This window comes from Acipenser ruthenus, chromosome 2 (genome assembly GCF_902713425.1).
Source record: "Acipenser ruthenus chromosome 2, fAciRut3.2 maternal haplotype, whole genome shotgun sequence".
Taxonomy (NCBI): Eukaryota; Metazoa; Chordata; class Actinopteri; order Acipenseriformes; family Acipenseridae; genus Acipenser; species Acipenser ruthenus.
In genome coordinates, this window is record NC_081190.1 from 33,736,472 (window position 1) to 33,755,929 (window position 19,458).

General features: G+C 36.6%; 1 protein-coding gene across 1 annotated transcript in view; it reads left to right on the forward strand.

Moving 5' to 3' along the window:
• The first annotated feature begins 241 nt into the window (after positions 1 to 241).
• Positions 242 to 19,458, forward strand: part of LOC117972823 (A disintegrin and metalloproteinase with thrombospondin motifs 12-like) — a 137,738-nt gene continuing 118,521 nt past the window's right edge. Inside the window, exons 1-2 of the mRNA XM_058994584.1 lie at positions 242 to 546; positions 802 to 1,172. Coding sequence (XP_058850567.1) covers positions 429 to 546; positions 802 to 1,172 — 489 coding nt within the window. The 5' untranslated portion in view covers positions 242 to 428. The remainder of the gene's footprint in view (positions 547 to 801; positions 1,173 to 19,458) is intronic.

Here is a 19,458-nt window from a genome sequence, read left to right on the forward strand (position 1 = left end):
GACATGTATCTGCTTTAACAGACGGGGTACAGTTTTCAAATATGTCCACGTCCTACACATTCATCAGTTAAAAAATGCACTGTCAGTCGATTAAGCATTTTTTGTTGTTGTTTTGTTTCGGCCCATTGTTTTGTAATTGCTGCAAACTACATCAATAACTCCGCCCTCACCCCCCGCTTCCCTTTTTCCCTTTCAGTCCCGCTCCCTAAAGAAATAAGACACTGGGAGGTTTTGATTACTCCACCCCTCAACTATCTTCGAACTTTCTTACTTTACACAGTATCTCTCCCCTTTTCTCTGCTGTTTCTCTTTCCTAGATGGGCCATGCACGTTTCCACTTTCACATCAAACTTCTTGCAGGATTCTCTTTAAAGCCGAATGCAATCTACAACTTTTTTTTTTATTTCATTTACTTAATCATTTAAAACATGTTATGTTTCCAAGAAGGTTGGATTCTCATTGTGGTGAAGTTTCTTTTCTTTCTGACAAGCAGACATGCTAGTGCTTTTCTGCAGAGCAGTTACCACTTTCCAGACCAGGAACAAGGTAAGTGTCCTACACTGAACGTACGCGAACTCATTTGTAATTTATTTCTTTAATCTTTTTGTTGTTGTTGCATGATGTTAGATAGATGTGTGTGTGTGTGTGTGTTAGATACTAAAATATATGTGGTAATGCATTGGCATTTGCTTCACTGCTAAATGATATGTAACATAGCATTTTATAAATGTATACTGTAAAGTTTGAATAGACTTGGCAGTTTTTTTATACATATGAATAAAACTTTTTTTTCCTTCTCAGAAAACTTTGTCAAGACTCATAAAGAATTCGATGTGGTGCATCCTATGAAAGTTGACTGGGATGGAGTGTTTGTGTCTCACAGTTTAACCCATCACATCAACAAACACAGGAGAAAAAGAGACGCGAGAACAACGAACGCTCGGGTCTACTACAGAATTCACCACAAGGGCCAGGATTTGCTTTTTAATCTTACTGTTAACCAAAATCTACTTTCCCATGGCTACGTGTTAGAGAGAAGATACGGAAACCTTACTGGTGCCAAGATGCAACCGCACTCAGAGAATTCCTGTCATCTCACTGGCACTGTTACTACGTGGAAGCAGGTCAACAAGGACATTGGGTCGGCGGCTGTCAGCACCTGCAGCGGATTGGTAAGCAGATTCTGCTTAGCAGAAAGAAAAACGCGTGAAAACTTTATGTTGTACATTTTTATTTTTAAGCTTTAGCCCCTTCAAGTTCAGTGAATTTAAACTCAGAAGTTGATATATATATATATATATATATATATATATATATATATATATATATATATATATATACATACACACACACATACATACAGGGGTGAAATTCTGCCGGTACTCACTGGTGTTTCCAACGCGGATGCATTCCATCCACTCACACAGTCATTTATTCATGGGGTTTCCATGCGGGGCAATGTACACGTGAAATGGCGATGTGCGTGAACGTTTGAGAGAATTACTTATGTAAATCAGGTTTGTGGCCGAAAAAAACGTCAAAAGAGAGCGATAGGGTAAAAAAAAAAAAAAAACGGGAAAATCCACAACCAGTTTCGCATGGAAACCCGCATTTCATCTGTAAAAGTGAATGAGCATGTTTACGCATAAGTGACATCACTATAAATATTGCAAGGGAGCAGGTCAGGTGTTACTGTGGAATCCAAGATGGCAGCAAGTAAGTGGCTGATGGGCGGTTTTATGGTTTGCAGTGGAGTAGTTCACCTTAATGATAATGCGGACGGCTTTTTTATGATTGTTTTTTGCATCTCTTGTGGGTTTACAGTTCGTATAAAACCGCTTACCATGAACTGCATTATGCCCTTGTTATGGTATTAAAGCAGCTGTTTGAGAATACCCTTGCTGTAAAAACTACGCTAAAGTTAAACACGAAGAGCAAGTGAGCTGCTTAAATGTCTAACTGAATTAATTCACGTCCTTTTTTTGATCCCAGCTGTGTCCTCCACGTTAATTAATACAGTTTGTGAACTGGATGTCATGAGCCAGCTCGATCGCCCAAAACAGCGCAACAACATCCAACAAGTTGTTGATGGCCTCTCAGAACTGACCAAACTAAATTGCAGATTAACTTGATTGTGTTTTATTTGTTTGCATCATTTAATATTTAACACAACAGTAAATCCAACACAACTTAAAAGAAAGGGGAGAATCTCTGACAGCATGAGCCTCCTCAGATCGCTGCTGTCCAATTGAAACTGGCAGCTGAGGTAACCTTCACAGTTGCCAAGTCCACTTATAATAAGTGGGATTGAGCTTGTTTGTTTGAGAGTTGCGGGTTAGAATTTACATAAACACCCATACTCTAACATGAGCTGCGCTTGTTTTGGGTTTGTTTTGAAAGGCAGTGTCGCTTTTTTTTTTTTCTCGTGAGACTTGGCAACACTGGTAACCTTCCCCGTCTGTCTCACAGGCAGCCACTGATTCCTGAACACCTCATTTTGTTGTTGAGTTTGTGCAGGATACAGCAGACAGTGGCAATTTTGGGAATGAACTAATGCTGCACTTCAGTCCATTTTATCAGTATCCGTCACCTCATTTTATACCTCAGAGTTCATTTTATACCTCCTAGTTTCATTTTATACCTCCGAGTTCATTTTTAATTAATGAGTCAAAAGATAAGTTAGTTGACAGTATTCACTACTAACGACATGACACCCCACTAATGACATTTGAAAAACAATTTGGGCAAGAGCAGTAAAACACATTATTAACCAACCAGGCACGAGGTATTTTGCTTTATTACAGCAGCTTAGATTCACTTGTGTACCAGTTCTCTGCGCATGGAAACCACATTTTCACAAAATTTCACTAGTAATCTTCAAAAACAGCAAGAGTATTTTACGCAAAGCTAATTTAGATATCAACCCCCACCTTTCCTTAGCATAACAGAGGCAGAAGTATTAAAGGGACTAGGAGCACTTAAAATAAACAAATCCACAGGGCCGGTTGAGATCCTCCCAATAGTACTCAAAGAAATGAAAGAAGTTATTTGCAAGCCGCTAACTAAGATCATGCAACAGTCTCTTGACACAAGGGTTGTACCAACAGACTGGAAAACTGCAAACATAATACCGATCCACAAAAAGGGAGACAAAACCGAACCAGGTAACTACAGACCAATAAGCCTGACATCTATTATATGGAAACTTATGGAAACTATAATAAGATCCAAAATGGAAAATTACCTATATGGTAACAATATCCTGGGAGACAGTCAGCATGGTTTTAGGAAACGGAGATCGTGTCTAACTAACCTTCTTGATTTTTTTGAGCATGCAACATCGACAATGGATAATTGCAAAGCATACAACATGGTTTATTTAGATTTCCAGAAAGCTTTTGACAAAGTCCTGCATAAAAGATTAATTCTCAAACTGAACGCAGTAGGAATTCAAGGAAATGCAAGCACATGGATTAGGGAGTGGTTAACATATAGAAAACAGAAAGTACTGATTAGAGGAGAAACCTCAAAATGGAGCGAGGTAACCAGTGGTGTACCACAGGGATCAGTATTAGGTCCTCTGCTATTCCTGATCTGCATTAATGATTTAATGATTTGACCTGATTCAAGCATTCAAAATCCTAAAAGGTATAGACAATGTCGACCCAGGGGACTTTTTTTGACCTGAAAAAAGAAACAAGGACCAGGGGTCACAAATGGAGGTTAGATAAAGGGGCATTCAGAACAGAGGCTCTTTTTTACACAGAGAATTTTGGGGGTGTGGAACCAACTCCCAGTAATGTTGTTGAAGCTGACACCCTGGGATCCTTCAAGAAGCTGCTTGATGAGATTCTGGGATTAATAAGCTACTAACAACCAAACAAGCAAGATGGGCTGAATGGCCTCCTCTCATTTGTAAACTTTCTTATGTTCTTATGTTCTTTCCCCTTCATTTGCATGACGTCAGGTGAAAAGCCCAGTTTACTCGAGTAAAATAAACTGAGCGAATGGAAACCCAGAAAAGCATTTTACACAATACACAGTTGTTTTTTTAATACCATTTTTTTATAACATCATCCCTTTTTTAGGATATCTTGAAACAAACCCCTCTCTACAGCAGTTGCTGCATAGTGTAATATTTCTTAATGTTTGTTATTTTAAGGTTTAACTTGTTATATTACAGTACATGACTGAGTGATACATGCAGAGGATACAACACTTTCTGTATTTTGAGCTTCCTTGTTTATGGTGGATTGGTTATAATTGATCAGTTATTTAAAGCTTATTTTGTATTCATAAATGTATCCTGTACCGATCTGTATACATTTTAAAAGTATTTATACATTGACACTTGTCTCAATTGTCTCCATTTTTAAAATGTTTACACGTGGCTGTGCATATGAGTACATGCACTTGTTTGTTAAGAATTTCACCCCTGCGTGTGTGTGTGTGTGTGTGTGTGTGTGTGTGTGTGTGTGTGTGTATATATATATATATATATATATATATACATAGACACAAGCTGGCTTTATATTGTGGTCTCTACCCGGAAATTAGTCTGGAAAATATTTATCCCAGAGTATATGTCTGAGTCACTTGAAGAAGTGATTATATCTTTCAAAGGGACAGAGATAATCAGGCAGCTGTAGTTTCTCTATAATTTCAGATGTTTGTAGCCTACTCTTAAGTGTGACTTTTTTTGTTTGTTTGTTTGGTTTTGACACACTTTTTGTGTTCCATAAAGAAAAAAATAAGATTCCATTTACAGTCCTACCATTACTTTCATCCTGGGCATTATTGAAAGTAGTTGTTAAACTTTATCACAAAAAGATGGGTTAATCCCATAGGAGGAAAGGATATCAGTGAAATGGGTCAGATTTGTAAAAATAAGCCAATTGTTAATTGTTATATGTCAAACCAATGCCCTTTCTTTTTATGGTAACTAATTGCCCATAAATGCAGAGGGGTTGCACAAAGAAGATGAACATATTTTTTGTATTTGTTTTAGCTTATTCAGGAAAGAGACTGTGGATCCAAGTAACAGATACAAAGACAAGTTCAGAAATACCTAATGGGTTACCACAACATAGCAGCAAAGGCATTCCACAGAAGTTACCATTGGTATGTCAAAATATGAGAGTGTTACCACTCTGAAACCATTCTACCAATGTCTTCTCTAGCACTAGATGCCCATATATTACCACATAATTTTAAAAGGAGTTGACATAAGTCTCACCTTTTTTGGTAGTACCTTTTGGGCAATTTGGGTTTACATGTATCTTTCTTTTAGCGAGAGAAATTCTCCTTCAAAATTCAAATGACCTAATTTAATATACAAATTTGGGATGGTTTGTTTAAATGTTTCTGTCAGTGTTCCAATTTGGCCTCACATGACTACTGATATGGTGCAGCTTTCTTTAACTGGGTTAACAATACATTTTTAGTTTGTGTTGAAAAACCACAAGTGTAGAAACAAAACAAAAACCCAGAGATAGTGTTACACAGATACCCAAAATATACCAGTATTACGGACTGGTTTGCCCTATCCATGCATTATTTTCTAAACATTGTCTGACTGCATATACAGTCACCTCCAAAATTATTGGCACCCTTGAAAAGACTGTATAAAATAAATAATACCAATACTGAGCTATATTGTAATTTTCCAACATGTGGAATATATTTGACTTCATTATGATTCAATGGAATAAACCAAAATTACACATTTCTCAAATTATAAATTTATTTCCAAAAAAAAAAAAGGAGTGTCACAATTATTGGCACCCTTGTTTTCAGTACTTTGTGCACCCTCCCCTTGCAAGGATAATGGTCTTTTTCTATAATGTTTAATGAGATTGGAGAACACATTGGGAGGGATCTTAGACCATTCCTCCATACAGAATCTTTCCAGATCCTTGATATCCTTCGGTCTGCGCTTATGGACTGCCCTCTTCAATTGAAAACACAGGTTTTCAATGGGGTTCAAGTTCGGAGACTGAGATGGTCATTGCAAAATGTTGATTTTGTTCCCAATTAACCATTTCTTTGTGGATTTTGATGTGTGCTTGGGGTCATTGTCTTGCTGGAAGATCCACTAGCGGGCAAGTTTCAGCCTCCTGGTAGAGGCAACCAGGTTTTTGGCTAAAATGTCCTGGTACTGGGTAGAGTTCATGATGCCATTGACCTTAACAAGGGCCCTAGGACCAGTGGAAGCAAAATAGCCCCATAACATCAAAGATCCACCACCATATTTTACAGTAGGTATGACGTTCTTTTCTGTACACGCATCCTTCTTTCGACGCCAAACCCACCGCTGGTGTGCGTGTCCAAAGAGCTCTATTTTCTTCTCATCTGACCATAGCACCTGTTGGTTGTTGGTTGCTCTCAATAAAGGCTTTTTTTCTGGCAACCCTTCCAAATAGCCTATTGGCATGGAGGTGGCGTCTAATTGTAGATTTGGAGACTTGGTGACCCCAAGATGCAACCAAGTTCTATAATTCTCCAACGGTTGCCCTTGGATTTCCCTTTGCCTCCCAAACCATCTGCCTCACTGTGAGTGGGGGCAAGATACACTTGCGTCCTCTACCAGGCAAGTTTACCACTGTTCCAGTGGTTTTGAACTTAATTATTGCCCTAATAGTGGTAAGTGGTATATTTAGTTTTTTAGCTATTGTAGCCATTGCCTGATTTATGAAGGTCAACAACCATTTGTCTCTTTTCATTTGTGCGTTCTTTGCCTTTCCCCATGGTGATGGATGACAAATGGATTTCATATGCGTGTTACCTCATTTTTATACCCCAGTGAAACAATAAGCCATGGAAGGCCACAATACAGTTCCTTAAAACTGAGATGAACTTAAAGAAGTAGAATGTTAATGCAGATTTCATTTTGTTTGATTATATTTGTAAGAATCTTTAGGGGTGCCAATAATTCTGACACCTATCTTTTGGAGAAAAAAAATTATTACTTGTTAATAAAAAACTTTTTCTCTGAGCAATTGTATTAGAATAAAAGAATGGTTTTCCCATATATTTGAGCATAAAATATAGCTCATTACACAAAAAAATATGTTTTACTTTACGATATGAGCTGACAATTGTCAGGTAAGGCCACCACTGTGCCCTTACCTGACCCATATTCTGACAAGGCTTTCCAGCACACACTGCTTAACTGGTACAGTAGGTGGGTTCGCTTCTGACAACATGTGTAATCACCACCGGGCAGGTCAGGTGAGGGCTAAAACCAGAACAACCATGGTTGGAATATAAACATATTTGGAGTGAGACAAGTTATTTATTGTGTACTTTTCCAAGTATACAATATTTACAACTGTCATAACTATTTCAGCTTTTGTTCTTTCTTTTTTTTGATTTTGGTTTTGTTTATGAAGGACACAAACATGTTTTGGTGCATGTGTGGCATAGTAAAGTGCTCCTGGCCCCAAAGGTACATGGTGTAAAAATGAAAATGGGAGGCCACTATCTTGTGCGCATGACTTTACTATAATATCTTGTGCTGACGAGATAGTAAGTCGTGTGCATGAGATAGTAGCCTCCCTTTTCAATTTACACCATGTCCCTTTAGGGGTTCCATAGTAATAAGATCATTGAAAGGAGACAAATAATGTTACACAATCAACCCATGAACTTTATAGATCTGTCTTATCCATTTATGACAGTTGTAGCATCAGAGTGGTTCATAATATCATTCTATGTATTCTCTGTGTCTACTTGGTTTCTGGTCACAAACTTCCCCACTGACAAAGAATGCTTTTAAAAAGAGTCGTAAACTAAATACTGGACAAGTGGTTTATCTCCACCATCGCTGAATGGATCCTTTGACACCTAGGACAGAAAACAGTCCATAAATACAGCCGACAGCTTTGAGAGAGCCGTAGCTCTTTGCCCTACGAGAGACTGAAACAGTAAACGGGACACTGCCTTGATCTGAAAGCTGGTCTTGGTTTCCACGTCGCTGCACGGCCAAACGGAAGCATAGCCAGCAGCTGGGCCTAAGGTCATGTACTAGCCATACAGAAGAATTGCAACGAGAACACTTCTACGAACTACATAACTTTTCAATTGCAACGCATTATCTGAACTGAGTTACGTCTGATCAGCGGAACTTTTTCCACCAGTTGGAAAACTGCCGACAAGGCAAAGGTACTGCTGCAAACTTGGAAATCAACAGGATGACCTCCATTTGAAAAGAACTACTTGTTTATTGCGAGCCGACGCAACACAATGCATACTTCAAGCAAAGTACTGTCTTCTTTCATTGGAACTTCAGATCCAGAGAGGGAAGCTGCAGTGTTCATCAACAAAGATTGGCTTCCTCTTTGTTGAAAATCGATAAGTATTCAGCATATTAAATACTTTGACTTGAGAAATTAATGTAGTAAATGCGATGAATAAACTGTTCAAGGCATATAATATAACTTCCTGTTTTAGACTGTGTAAGAAATGTATTTTGTTTGTTGAAATATGCATCTCAAAGGAGTTGCCTCGTAAATGCAGAGAATTTGATCATTGCCCCATTTCTGAGTTAATATGAATATGTAATCAGTTGAGGTTGATAACATATTAGTTTGGTAGACCACGTCTAAACTGAATAAATTAACACGGTAAAACTCATTTGCTAAATTAGGTACTGGAATGTTTGATTCCATTCTGAATGGTAAGTTGAATTAATTCTCATGCATTTTGATATGAAACTGGAAGGCTGATTTTAAAACGTGATATTTATAGGCAGTGCAAAGTAGATTTCTCCATTTAGATTTGTAGTCCTCTCTATCTCTTAAAGGAAGTTTTTGGTTTGCTATTTATTTTTTATTTGTGGTGCAACTCTTAGTTTTTGTGCAAGAAAAAATATCTACTATTATAACAAGCATTCCCAAGTAGGACAACATTTTAGATACATTATACACATATACATAGAGCTCTAATGCATAAAACAAGCTATTATTATTAGGCTATTACATTTTTAACAGTTTTTCAAAACGGGTTATTCCATACCAGCTCAACCACAGCCATTGCCTGACCGTGTCAGATTTTGCTAGAAAATGTCACCTGGGGGTTTTCGGGCCCGCTGAGTTCAGAAATCAATTTTTTTTTAAAATTTCCCCTTCGAGATGTGACCTGGCTAAGGTAAACCTAAAGTGAAAAAGTGACCCTGACCAGAAAAATCTCCCTGGGCTCAACTTAGACGCTACCATCATATATAGCACCTCGTTCGAGAAAAAAGTGCCAGGAGCACCTAACTCACTTTTAGCAAGTTGCCAGACGAGGGGTAAGTGACGAGTTTTATTCAAACTTCAGCCCAACCCATTACCCTGTAGGGGATGCGGGTCCTAAAATGTTAGTATTGCTGTAAAAATCCTAGGGACCACTCTTCCAAATTTTGTGAACACTTTTGGTTTCAAGTCCCTCACACTGGTCATTAACCCCCTCTGAAATGAGAATTTTTGGTATTTCTATCAAGTTTAGGCTGAAATAACACACGTGGGGGGGCTCCAATAAATCACCCAAAAGATATTTTTGGATAGATCTTGATAAAATCTACAAGAATAGAGCAAAACATTTTGGTATCCACGGATTTTGGATTTCTGGCAGATTTTTGAAGTTGCATTTGAGCATTGCTTATGGCCACTTTGGTGAGGCTAAATTACCACATAGTCCTAACCGAACTGGCGTTATTCTTCAGTATTGCATTGTCTTATGTTCTTATGTTCATTGCCCTTTAGTACATTGTATAGATAATTTGGTATTAAAGGTTAAGTTGCAATTCAGCTAATAGGCAGTAATTGATAAAGATGAATATATTTTCAATGATTGTGGTTTTATTCTTAGATAATAATATGCTTTTGAGCACAAAATGGTTTTTTAAGGCTTCTTGTTGTTCTATTATTTGAGGAATCAATTAGAATTAGACATTAAGTAGTTTCTGGTGCTAGTTTATCACAGAAATGGGACACATTTATTTTCTGGTCTTGTAGCCCTGCATGTTGCAAACTGAACTGTGCAAATTCCATGCTAAAAAAAACCTGCCTGATTGTTTCTGATTGAAAATAGTAATTACATTTTTTAAGTAATCGATAAATAAATACTCAAGTAATGATTTTTGTACTCACTCCTACTGATCACCTAGAGTTAACACCATTGCAGCTGACAATATGAAGGCCCTCAACTGGCACCTTTCCAGCATTTAGGCTTAATAGTTTTCTGTGTGAGCTATGATGTGACCTTGACACATCAGGGCAGAAATTGGCTGGTGATCAAAAAATCTCTTATTTTATGGCGATAAGACATTGGTTTCTATCTTCAGTGTCACTGATAAGCTAGTCTATATTTGTTATTTACAACTTTTGTTCCCACTTGAGATGCACTCACATCTCCTTTACAATGGGATTCCAAAATGACAAAGCTATCACCAGGCTTTATGTTAAAAAAATAACCTAAAAAAGTACTCTGTGTTTTATTTATTGCTTCTCAAGGACAAACTGTATAAACTACAGTGTCTTTTATGACCAGTGGTGGCCTCGATTGCAGAATTACAAAGTGACAGACTGACTGTATAACTGCAATGAACACTGAAATAAGAGTCTGCAAGCTATTGGATGTAAAGTATACATTTTATTTGAATTCAGAATAGAAACTTGCACCACCACATTTTAAAGCATATTGGAGTTACCTAAAGATGTTTGTAATTCTGAAATACACTAGCACTGAAAGTTATTTCAAGTAAGCCAGGATGATAGGCAAACAGCTACAAGGTCTTCAACATATCACAGCTACTGTTATAACATTATACTATAAATACAGGCTCTTTAAACATCATGGTTTGCACTAATTCTAAATAATTCAACATATCCACAAAGGGAACGGTTACCAAAATGATAATATACCATCAGAATACACTCCAATTCATTTTGTAATATGGTCATCCATAATTAACAATAAACATATTCAAGAAGCTAAATCAAGTTTATAAATTTCTCAGCTAATGTCTGTGTCAGTGTTCTACATTCGAATGTCCAGCTAACAACCAGAACAAAAAAAACACAATAATAATCCACAAATCCACTGGTGGCCCCTAGAATGACCCAAGCAAGGTTGCTAAGCACTGACTAAGCAGACATTCTCTGTTTCTTTTATTATGCATGATCCATCTCTTTAAAAAACAAACAAAAAAAAAAAAAAACAGTGAAAGGTAATCTAAGTGAACAGCAGTAAATCAGACTAGCTTGTGCATTTTGAAATGTATGTTATCAGTAGGGTGATAGATGACTTGGCTAACATTCAGTGTTGAATGACACCAACTTGTCAGTACTGTAGGCCTGCCCCAGGGTTCACTGTAAACTATGTTTGTCTTTGGGACTAACTATTTAAAGGGTAATGAATGTTTTTTTTTTTTTTAAAGAGTATGTATGTGTAGCTTTTCTCTCTCTTTTGGAGGAGTGTTTGACTGCACATTCTGATGTAGATTATGGTCTGCGCTGAGAAAAAAAGTTGGATATTACAGTATTGTTACAATAAGTTGAGTTTAATGTTTTTTATATTTCTAATGCAATGCTATAAACCTACATTTAATAGATTGATGTCTAGTTGCACAGATCCCAGTTAGCACTAATTTGGACTATCTAATCGGGGTCTGTGAAACCAGCTGTAAATGTTAAAAACTTCTGTTTACTGATTACGCGATCATAAACATTTTCAATAAAGTTTGCTTTATTTAGTGTTCATAGGTATCTTTGTATATTACTTTTTTAATTTAGTTCAACTTTTATATAGATTTTCACATACAGTATTCAATAAGATACTATACATGGAGTTTAAAAAAAAAAATCAATGCAAGAGCCTCTTAAAAGGATATTTTTTGTTATTTTTTTTGTTTGTTTACTGTCTAATCGTTTAAACACTTAAAGCCTTAGTTAATATTTCCCAGTGCAAAGTCTGTACCCAATTTAATTCTGAAAGTTAAAGAAAAATGTTAATGGCTTTAAGCTAGCAAGAAAATCCCTGAACGAATCCCTACTCCATGTAGGTGTTAAACTCCCATTGTGGTTCTACACATGGTGGTCAGAGGTTTGGTTTCTTTCATAGAAGACACATTTGCTGTCCAGGATAGAGGGGACGGTCCTGGTCCTTGGCTCGTAGCCTGATGGTGTGCCAGCAAATTATTAATAAGAACAAAAAACAACGAAAATCAGACAAAAATACAAGTTAAACTATATACACACAAGCAGGGCCTCAGCCCTGCCACATAAGGGTATTCTGAATCATAGCCTATTATATGCAAAGGACTGCAGTGAGCTTACTGCTGGCTATGTTTTATTACTATTTACAGTATTACCATCAAGAGTTCCAGCATGGTACACGTTTACCGTGGTTGTGAGGCAGGTAGGTGCATGTACAGAAATATGAAATTATTCTTCTATTTAACCTTGACTCAGGTGTATGTCTATTTTTATTGTCTCGACAGGCAGGCACATGTAGAGGTCCTGGTGAAAAATAAAAATGAAAGCAGGAAGGGTAGGAAAGTTGAAAGCTTGGATGAAGTAAAGTGTGAAAGGGCAGGTTGAGAAGGAGAAAACCAGAAGGAGTGGTTAGGAAAAAGGCACTTTAAAAGCAGGTAGTTAAAAGCAAGGAGAGTTTGTAACAAAAATAATTCTGTGGACACAACCATTTTTCAAAGCAGGATTGACAAAAGTTATTGGATAATAACAAAATATATATGTCCACTATATATAGTTGATGACATCAGTGGTCCAGATAAGATTTTTAGTCTGGGAGTAACTTACCCTGTAATTTTAACTCAGAGTAAAATGTATTTTCAGGGGGTAAAATGCAACATTACCTTGAAGTCATGAGTAATCTCGCTACATACTGTACATGTTTAATGGTAATGGGGTAGGCATTAAAAAAGAGCCTTTCATTTTAACTGCAATGTTACTTTAAACTACTATACAACCTAGGGTGGTCACCTGGCCGGGTTTGACCTGGACAGTCCGAGAATTGTCATCTGTGTCCGGGTGGCAGGAATTAACATGCCTGGACGCCCTAATGTCCGGTTTTAAGTGAAACGCTAAAGAAAACACCAACCTTCCTTTTAATATTTTCTCTCACATACATTTGTTGCTTAAAGAATTTCCACTCTCTTATTAGAAATGTACTGATCTGTACATTCTACTTTGTCCCCAGCATTTTAATGATTTCCACAAAAGGTGTTTGTTTTTATATTAATTTAAGAACGCTAAGGGCCCGATTTTGAAGCGAGTGCAAAGTTTGCCCTCATTTATCTGAAAAGAATAAAACCATTTTAAAATTGTAAAACTAGTAAGAAACAACTTGAGAATAATGTAATTGTTCCAACTTGTGTTTCTGGATAATCTAATATTTATGTTTTTTTCCTTTCAGAAAAGAATGGGGGAAAACTTTGCAATTATATCAAAATCAGACCTGTAGTATCGTGATAAAAAAGTTAATATCGTGGCATCCCTAGTTTGCAGCTAGTTCTTGTGTTGGACTTTTCTGTGGGCGTTTAGTAAACTAAGGACAAATTGGTTTGGACAGAAAATTAAATGGGAGGACTGGTGTCTTTTTGTCCCTTTCTTTGGTTGCAGAATGTAGCTTTCTCCAAGAAGGGAATTACCTGGCAATATTTGCCATTGTCAGACCAGTTTTATCAATTCAAGCTCCAGCAGGTATTTTCAACAAGACCCAATATTACATTCCCAGACACCAACGTATTTTGCAGAAGGATTGAATGCTATTTGTTTTCTCTTTTGAAATAATGGAAATTATATAATAGGTGGAGCCACAATTCTTATTTGTCTAATTTCTTAATTATAAATGGAACATATATTTGGTGGCTATTGTTTCGTCATAAGGTTTGTAATCCCTAAAGAAATTTAACAAGCGTGCAATGAGTTGTCTGTAAATATTATCACTGGCAGCTGCTCAGTTTGACCTCCAGCAACACACACAGTCAGAAAAATGTTTTAACAAACTATTTTCTTATTGCCTTTTGTTGAAAGCAGACATCGCAGTACTAGAATGCTACACATTTTTTTTCTTTCTAACTAAATTAATGTGTTTTTTTTTTTTTACGATATTAGCCAAAATAAGTCAGTGCTTTGACAAATCAATCTGCCATACATTTTTTCCAAGGCACGTGATCCCCCTTTTATTTAAAAAAAAAATAGCTAAATTATCAGAAGCTTTTTTTCTGATTTTATTATTGTCAGATATTAAAACATTTAATCCCCACGATTATCCTCATTCTGTGGGATTGTGTGCTATTAGGGCAACTTTGCCCTAAGTGAGGAGGGAGCTAGGTGTTGAACCAATTTAGGGTTGGACTTATGATGTTTATCTCAGTTTTGCCTATATATTCATCCAACTATGTTATCCAACTGTGTTATACACATTCAAATTATCCATGTTGTTCGCACCACAGAAGAAAAGCAACCATAAACAATTAATTCTTTTGTCTTCTTTACTGTACATCCTAATTGCAGAATGCACTTCCCTATATTTTCTTTTTTATTTTACAGCAAGCTACTGAGCACACAGATCAATCTTGCTGTTCACAGTACCTACAGGGCCTTCATTTACAGTTTCAAAGCAGTATTTCAGTATCCCGCAAGTTTGTCTTAATAACGGTAAAAAAAAAAAACAACAACAACAAAACACCTGCCCCTATTTCTATCCCTCACAGTTTACTTGACTTGATTTGCTTGTTAATAGCAATGGGATTTTTTACTGGTGAATATTATGACCGGGGCAACACTTAGAAGCCACTTACCAGAAGTGAAAAGGCCCAGGTGGCCTTAGGCATCTCTTTCTGTGACATGTGTTGACAGCTTTCACGCTTACACCAGTTGAGTTTCATTAAGGCAGCTAACCATCAGGCCATTGAAAATATTTCTCTTGTATAGTCATGCAGGCAAGTGTGCAGGTGATAACAATCCATGCTTCTTCCTACTTGATTACTGGGGTTGCCATTGAGACAAATGAGTGATACCTTTTCACGTGATGCAGTCTAGGCTGGTTTATGGCTTGAGGCCTTCCAGTGTTTTTAGCCCTGTTCTACGTGAGGTTTAAGTTACTGTTCGCTGAGCATGCAGTATTTACCTGGGCAAGTTCATATTAAAGAGAGCAGAACAAAACATGCATGCATACCACACATTTATAAAGCAAGATGCTGCATGGATGTGGGTATCATTTATGTCAATATACTTATCCAGGAAGCAAAAGGTGTATTTATCAAGATTTCAACTTTAAAGATAATGACTCAGCCAGATACCAGGATTAATGTACTGTACTATAGGAACATCTAGGCTACTGCTTTCAAAAAGGGAAAAATAAGAAGTAGTGTCTCAAAATGTTTGTTTGTTTTTATTCTGATTAACTCAGCTAATTACATGTCTAGGACTAGTTATATAATATACTAAAATGTATATCTATGCATTTTATTTTATTTGTCAGTATAAGGCACGAGATTAGATAATTAGTTATCCTAGGCAGCACTCCAGATAAGCTGTGTACTGGGTGTTTTACACATTGAAAAAAAATTACGTATGATATTTAAATTTATTACAAAAAGAATACGCATTGCAATTTTGCTGCACAGCTTGAGTTCTCATGTTATCAGGTTTATTTTGGCCATTGCTGGTTCTCGTATTATCAAAGGTCAATTGTGAATATACTGCATGCAGTAGCTTGACAATGCATCATAGAAATACCGGGAGAGCTACTTGTAGCCTGCCTTGGAATTGCCAAAAACGCGAGACCAATAATGCAAGCCATTTAGTCTTGCATTATTGGCAAGACTAAATGGCTGCAAAAAAACATTCTCAGATTTTTCAGGTGGAAAATAAGGAAAGCTCAGTGTCTACATGTAGAACAATTGTGAATTAAGTTGTTGTGAATGCAGCTGATTACTCTGAAAGACCGAGAAAAAAAAAACACTTGGGAGACAAAGTGAGAGAGAGAACAGTTGCTGAATAACAAACAAAATATTCATGGCTTGATACGGTTACTGATGATCGAGGGCTAAGACGACTCATAAGTAAAGTGTGCAGTAATGCTAAAGTGTCTAATGTATGGAGTCAGGCTAGCAGTAAAGTATGTACTGTATTGAAAGTGCTCATGACTTCATGGTAATACTGGTAAATTACTCAATGACTCAACACCTTATCTGGAGCACTGATCCTAGGGTAGTATTTCTTTAAATGTACTTTTTTAATTTTATTTATGTATTTATTTCACAGAGACAACTTACCATTTTTAACATTTGTCATAAGATGTATTGCACCCAGGTTTAGCTACGAGCAGTCCCTGGACAAATACAAACATGGAAAATAATACAAATAAAGTAACCTTTACAGAAGGGAATACGATCGAGCATCAGATAAATAACCCAAGACAGCAGCAACCTCACATCCCCAAAAACAACATCACTACAAAAGACAGACAATCTCATCACACACCCAATCTGGGATCAGAAGCATCCACACCTCAACAATTCTAAAAATATATATATTTAGATAAAATAAAACAAATCTTCTGCCAGTTATATTAAAAAAAAAAAAAAAAACATATTAACTTAAATTAAACTAACATTCACATGCACACATTGCTACTATGACAGCCATCTTGATAGTATACGAAGGAAAAAGAAAGTAGAAAAAGAAATAAATACATGGAGAGAAATGGCAGATGAAAAGACATGAGACATTTAAAAGCAAATGAAGAATTATAAACATTTAAAATACACAACTAAGTAATAAATTAACGCAACACAGAAACATCCCAGAACAACCCCAAAACAGCCAGTGCCCTTTCCTGTGATTGCTGCACACACTGCTGCTGAAACTGATAGGGAAGATGAATCGGTAGCCATCCTTAATCGAAGGCAGTAGAAACAGGTCTGAAAGAGTTAAGTATATTTAAAGCATGTTCTTTGTGAACATTTTTTAAATGTACAAGGTATTATTTTAGTGATGTATGGTGTGTTGCTAACCATAATTTGTCGATCAAGGTTCATGTTGCTAATGTTCATTTACATGGCAATTGGCTGCTTTTCTCTGGGCATAGACGATCTTCTGATCCTAAATTATGTATTTCTATTCAAGCGTGCAGAATAATGGCTGGTATTTTAATTCTTAGTCATTTGCATGTCACTTCTGAAAAACAGGAACAAAGAAAAAATGTAATATAATTACAGGCACATTTAATAGCTGTCCCTTACCTTTTTGATTTTATACTGACCTATAATTGATGTCTGTCTAATTCATTATTCCACAGTCTATCTGTGAACTCTACTGTATATCAGAAGATTTACAGTCCCCAAAAGTAGTTTTATTTGTTGGGACACATGTTTTCTCCCCCTTGTAACTTGCTTGTCATCACTATGCTGTAGTTTGAGATTAGACTATAAAAATGACTCCACCAAGCTCTGTTCTAGTTCAGTAAGCAGTAAACATTACATGTTTGTCCACACAGTGTTTTTTCGATACTGATGGAATTTTACAAACCCACATAAGTCAAGTTTTTTTCCTGTATCTCTTTAATGGATGTTGCGTGCTGCCTGTAGCATTTATCATTCTTTTTTTCACAAACTTTGCATCCGATACTAATTAAATTAGTCAGTACAACAAAACTAAATGCCCAGACAATATAAATCTGATGTAAAAATAACGGTGAGGAGTGCTCTGCTAATTTGTCCCTGTTGACCTGTTCCAGCAGGACCCTAATGGTCTTGTCAACTAATTACGTTGTGCATAATAGATAGGAATTAGATCCTCAGTTTTTGGAACTAGTGTTAAGGGCGGATTCTCAGTCATAGAGGTGAGTTTCTCCCGCAATTTATTAACCCTAGCTATGTTACTGAGGTTCCGTATGGTAACCAACAAGGCAGCCTCTTGGCTTAGCCTTGTAGCATTCCAGTAGTTCTGCAATATTGCCCTTGCAACAGCTTTGGTGCACTTACCCATACGGTAATGGTTACATTTCATACTTGAAAGGGAACGTTAGGTTATTATACTCACCCTGGTTCCCTGAAATAGAAATGTAACCATTAGCATTCAAGGTTCATGATTGCAGCAGGCTTGAAGAAAAAATGACGTTGAGGTCTGTGACCGCAGTGCTTTTGAGCTCTCGGGGGCGGGCCATGACTGCGTCACAGGCTCTACGAGTAGCTTTGATATATCTTAGCTCCATTTGATTGATAGTTTCCTGTTATGCCTCTTTCACTAGAGCATTGTAAATCCAGTGGCAAAACAGCCATAGGTTTATGCATCGCTTAAATCCCTTCAGTCCATTACCTTAATAGGAAATGCATCTTAATAAAATCTGTGCGTCCCCCTGGCATCTTCACTTATGGAAACTGAATAAATTTTGCCTCACTCTTTTCAGTCCTTTTATTTAAGTAGGTAAGTCAATTGAGAACATTTTCAATAGTGACCCGGTCAAGAGGTTTTGATAAACGTTTCAAGCAAAAAAAGATCACAGGTAATTACAACAGGTCATTTTCTATTGCAGAGTGTCGATGTGGGTTTTAAAAGTCAAAGTTTCGTCAAGCTAAATACCCAGCTATTTGTACACTGTTAAAAAAAAAAAGGTTTTAAAAAAAACAAAAAACACTTTAATTAATTAAAACATTTCCATATTCTCCAAACACTGTATGAATTGTCAATTTGAAAATGCAGTACTTTACTTGGAACCTAAGGCGTGCTTCACGCTTCAGACTTCATCCACTCACTTACTAATATTTCTAGTTCATGCAATACCTAAAATATGTCAAAGGTACAAAAAAATATTCTTAAGATGCCAGGTTCAACAGAGAATGACATTGGCTAAACTTTTCAGAAATTTGTTCAAATAGTAATTCAATTTAGTTTTGACCCTCAGGAACGAGATGCACTTTGAGACGCAAATCTGCTGGTTATCTGATATTTTTGGAGTATCCATAATGGACTTTTTGTGCTCAATTCAACATTGAAACAGTCTGTGTACTGCCCTAGCATTACATGTAAAGTCTATTAAAGCTTGAGGATTCTTGTTGGGCCACCGTTCAGTACAGTGTAAAGTAATTTACCTGCTAAGTATAAGACTGTGTTGAACTTATTTATGACCAGAACTGCTCAGCCTGTAAAATCTCTTCAAACTTTCAAATGTATGACAAAGAAAATGAGAAGCATATCACTTTTATTATTTAGTCTGTCATTTTTTTTAACAGGAAGATACAAACCTGATGAATAAACCTGATACATTGCTAAAGGTCTGTTTATTTTGTATCTAATTTAGGAGTACTGATGAATTTGAAAAGAAGTCAGTGAAATTTCGGAAATGGATGTAAAAACACTTTTGATTAGGTGCTTCTTTTATTTCCTTTAAAAAATGTATTTCCTTTAAAAAATGCAGTAAGTCATGCACTGAAAATACAAATCTGTG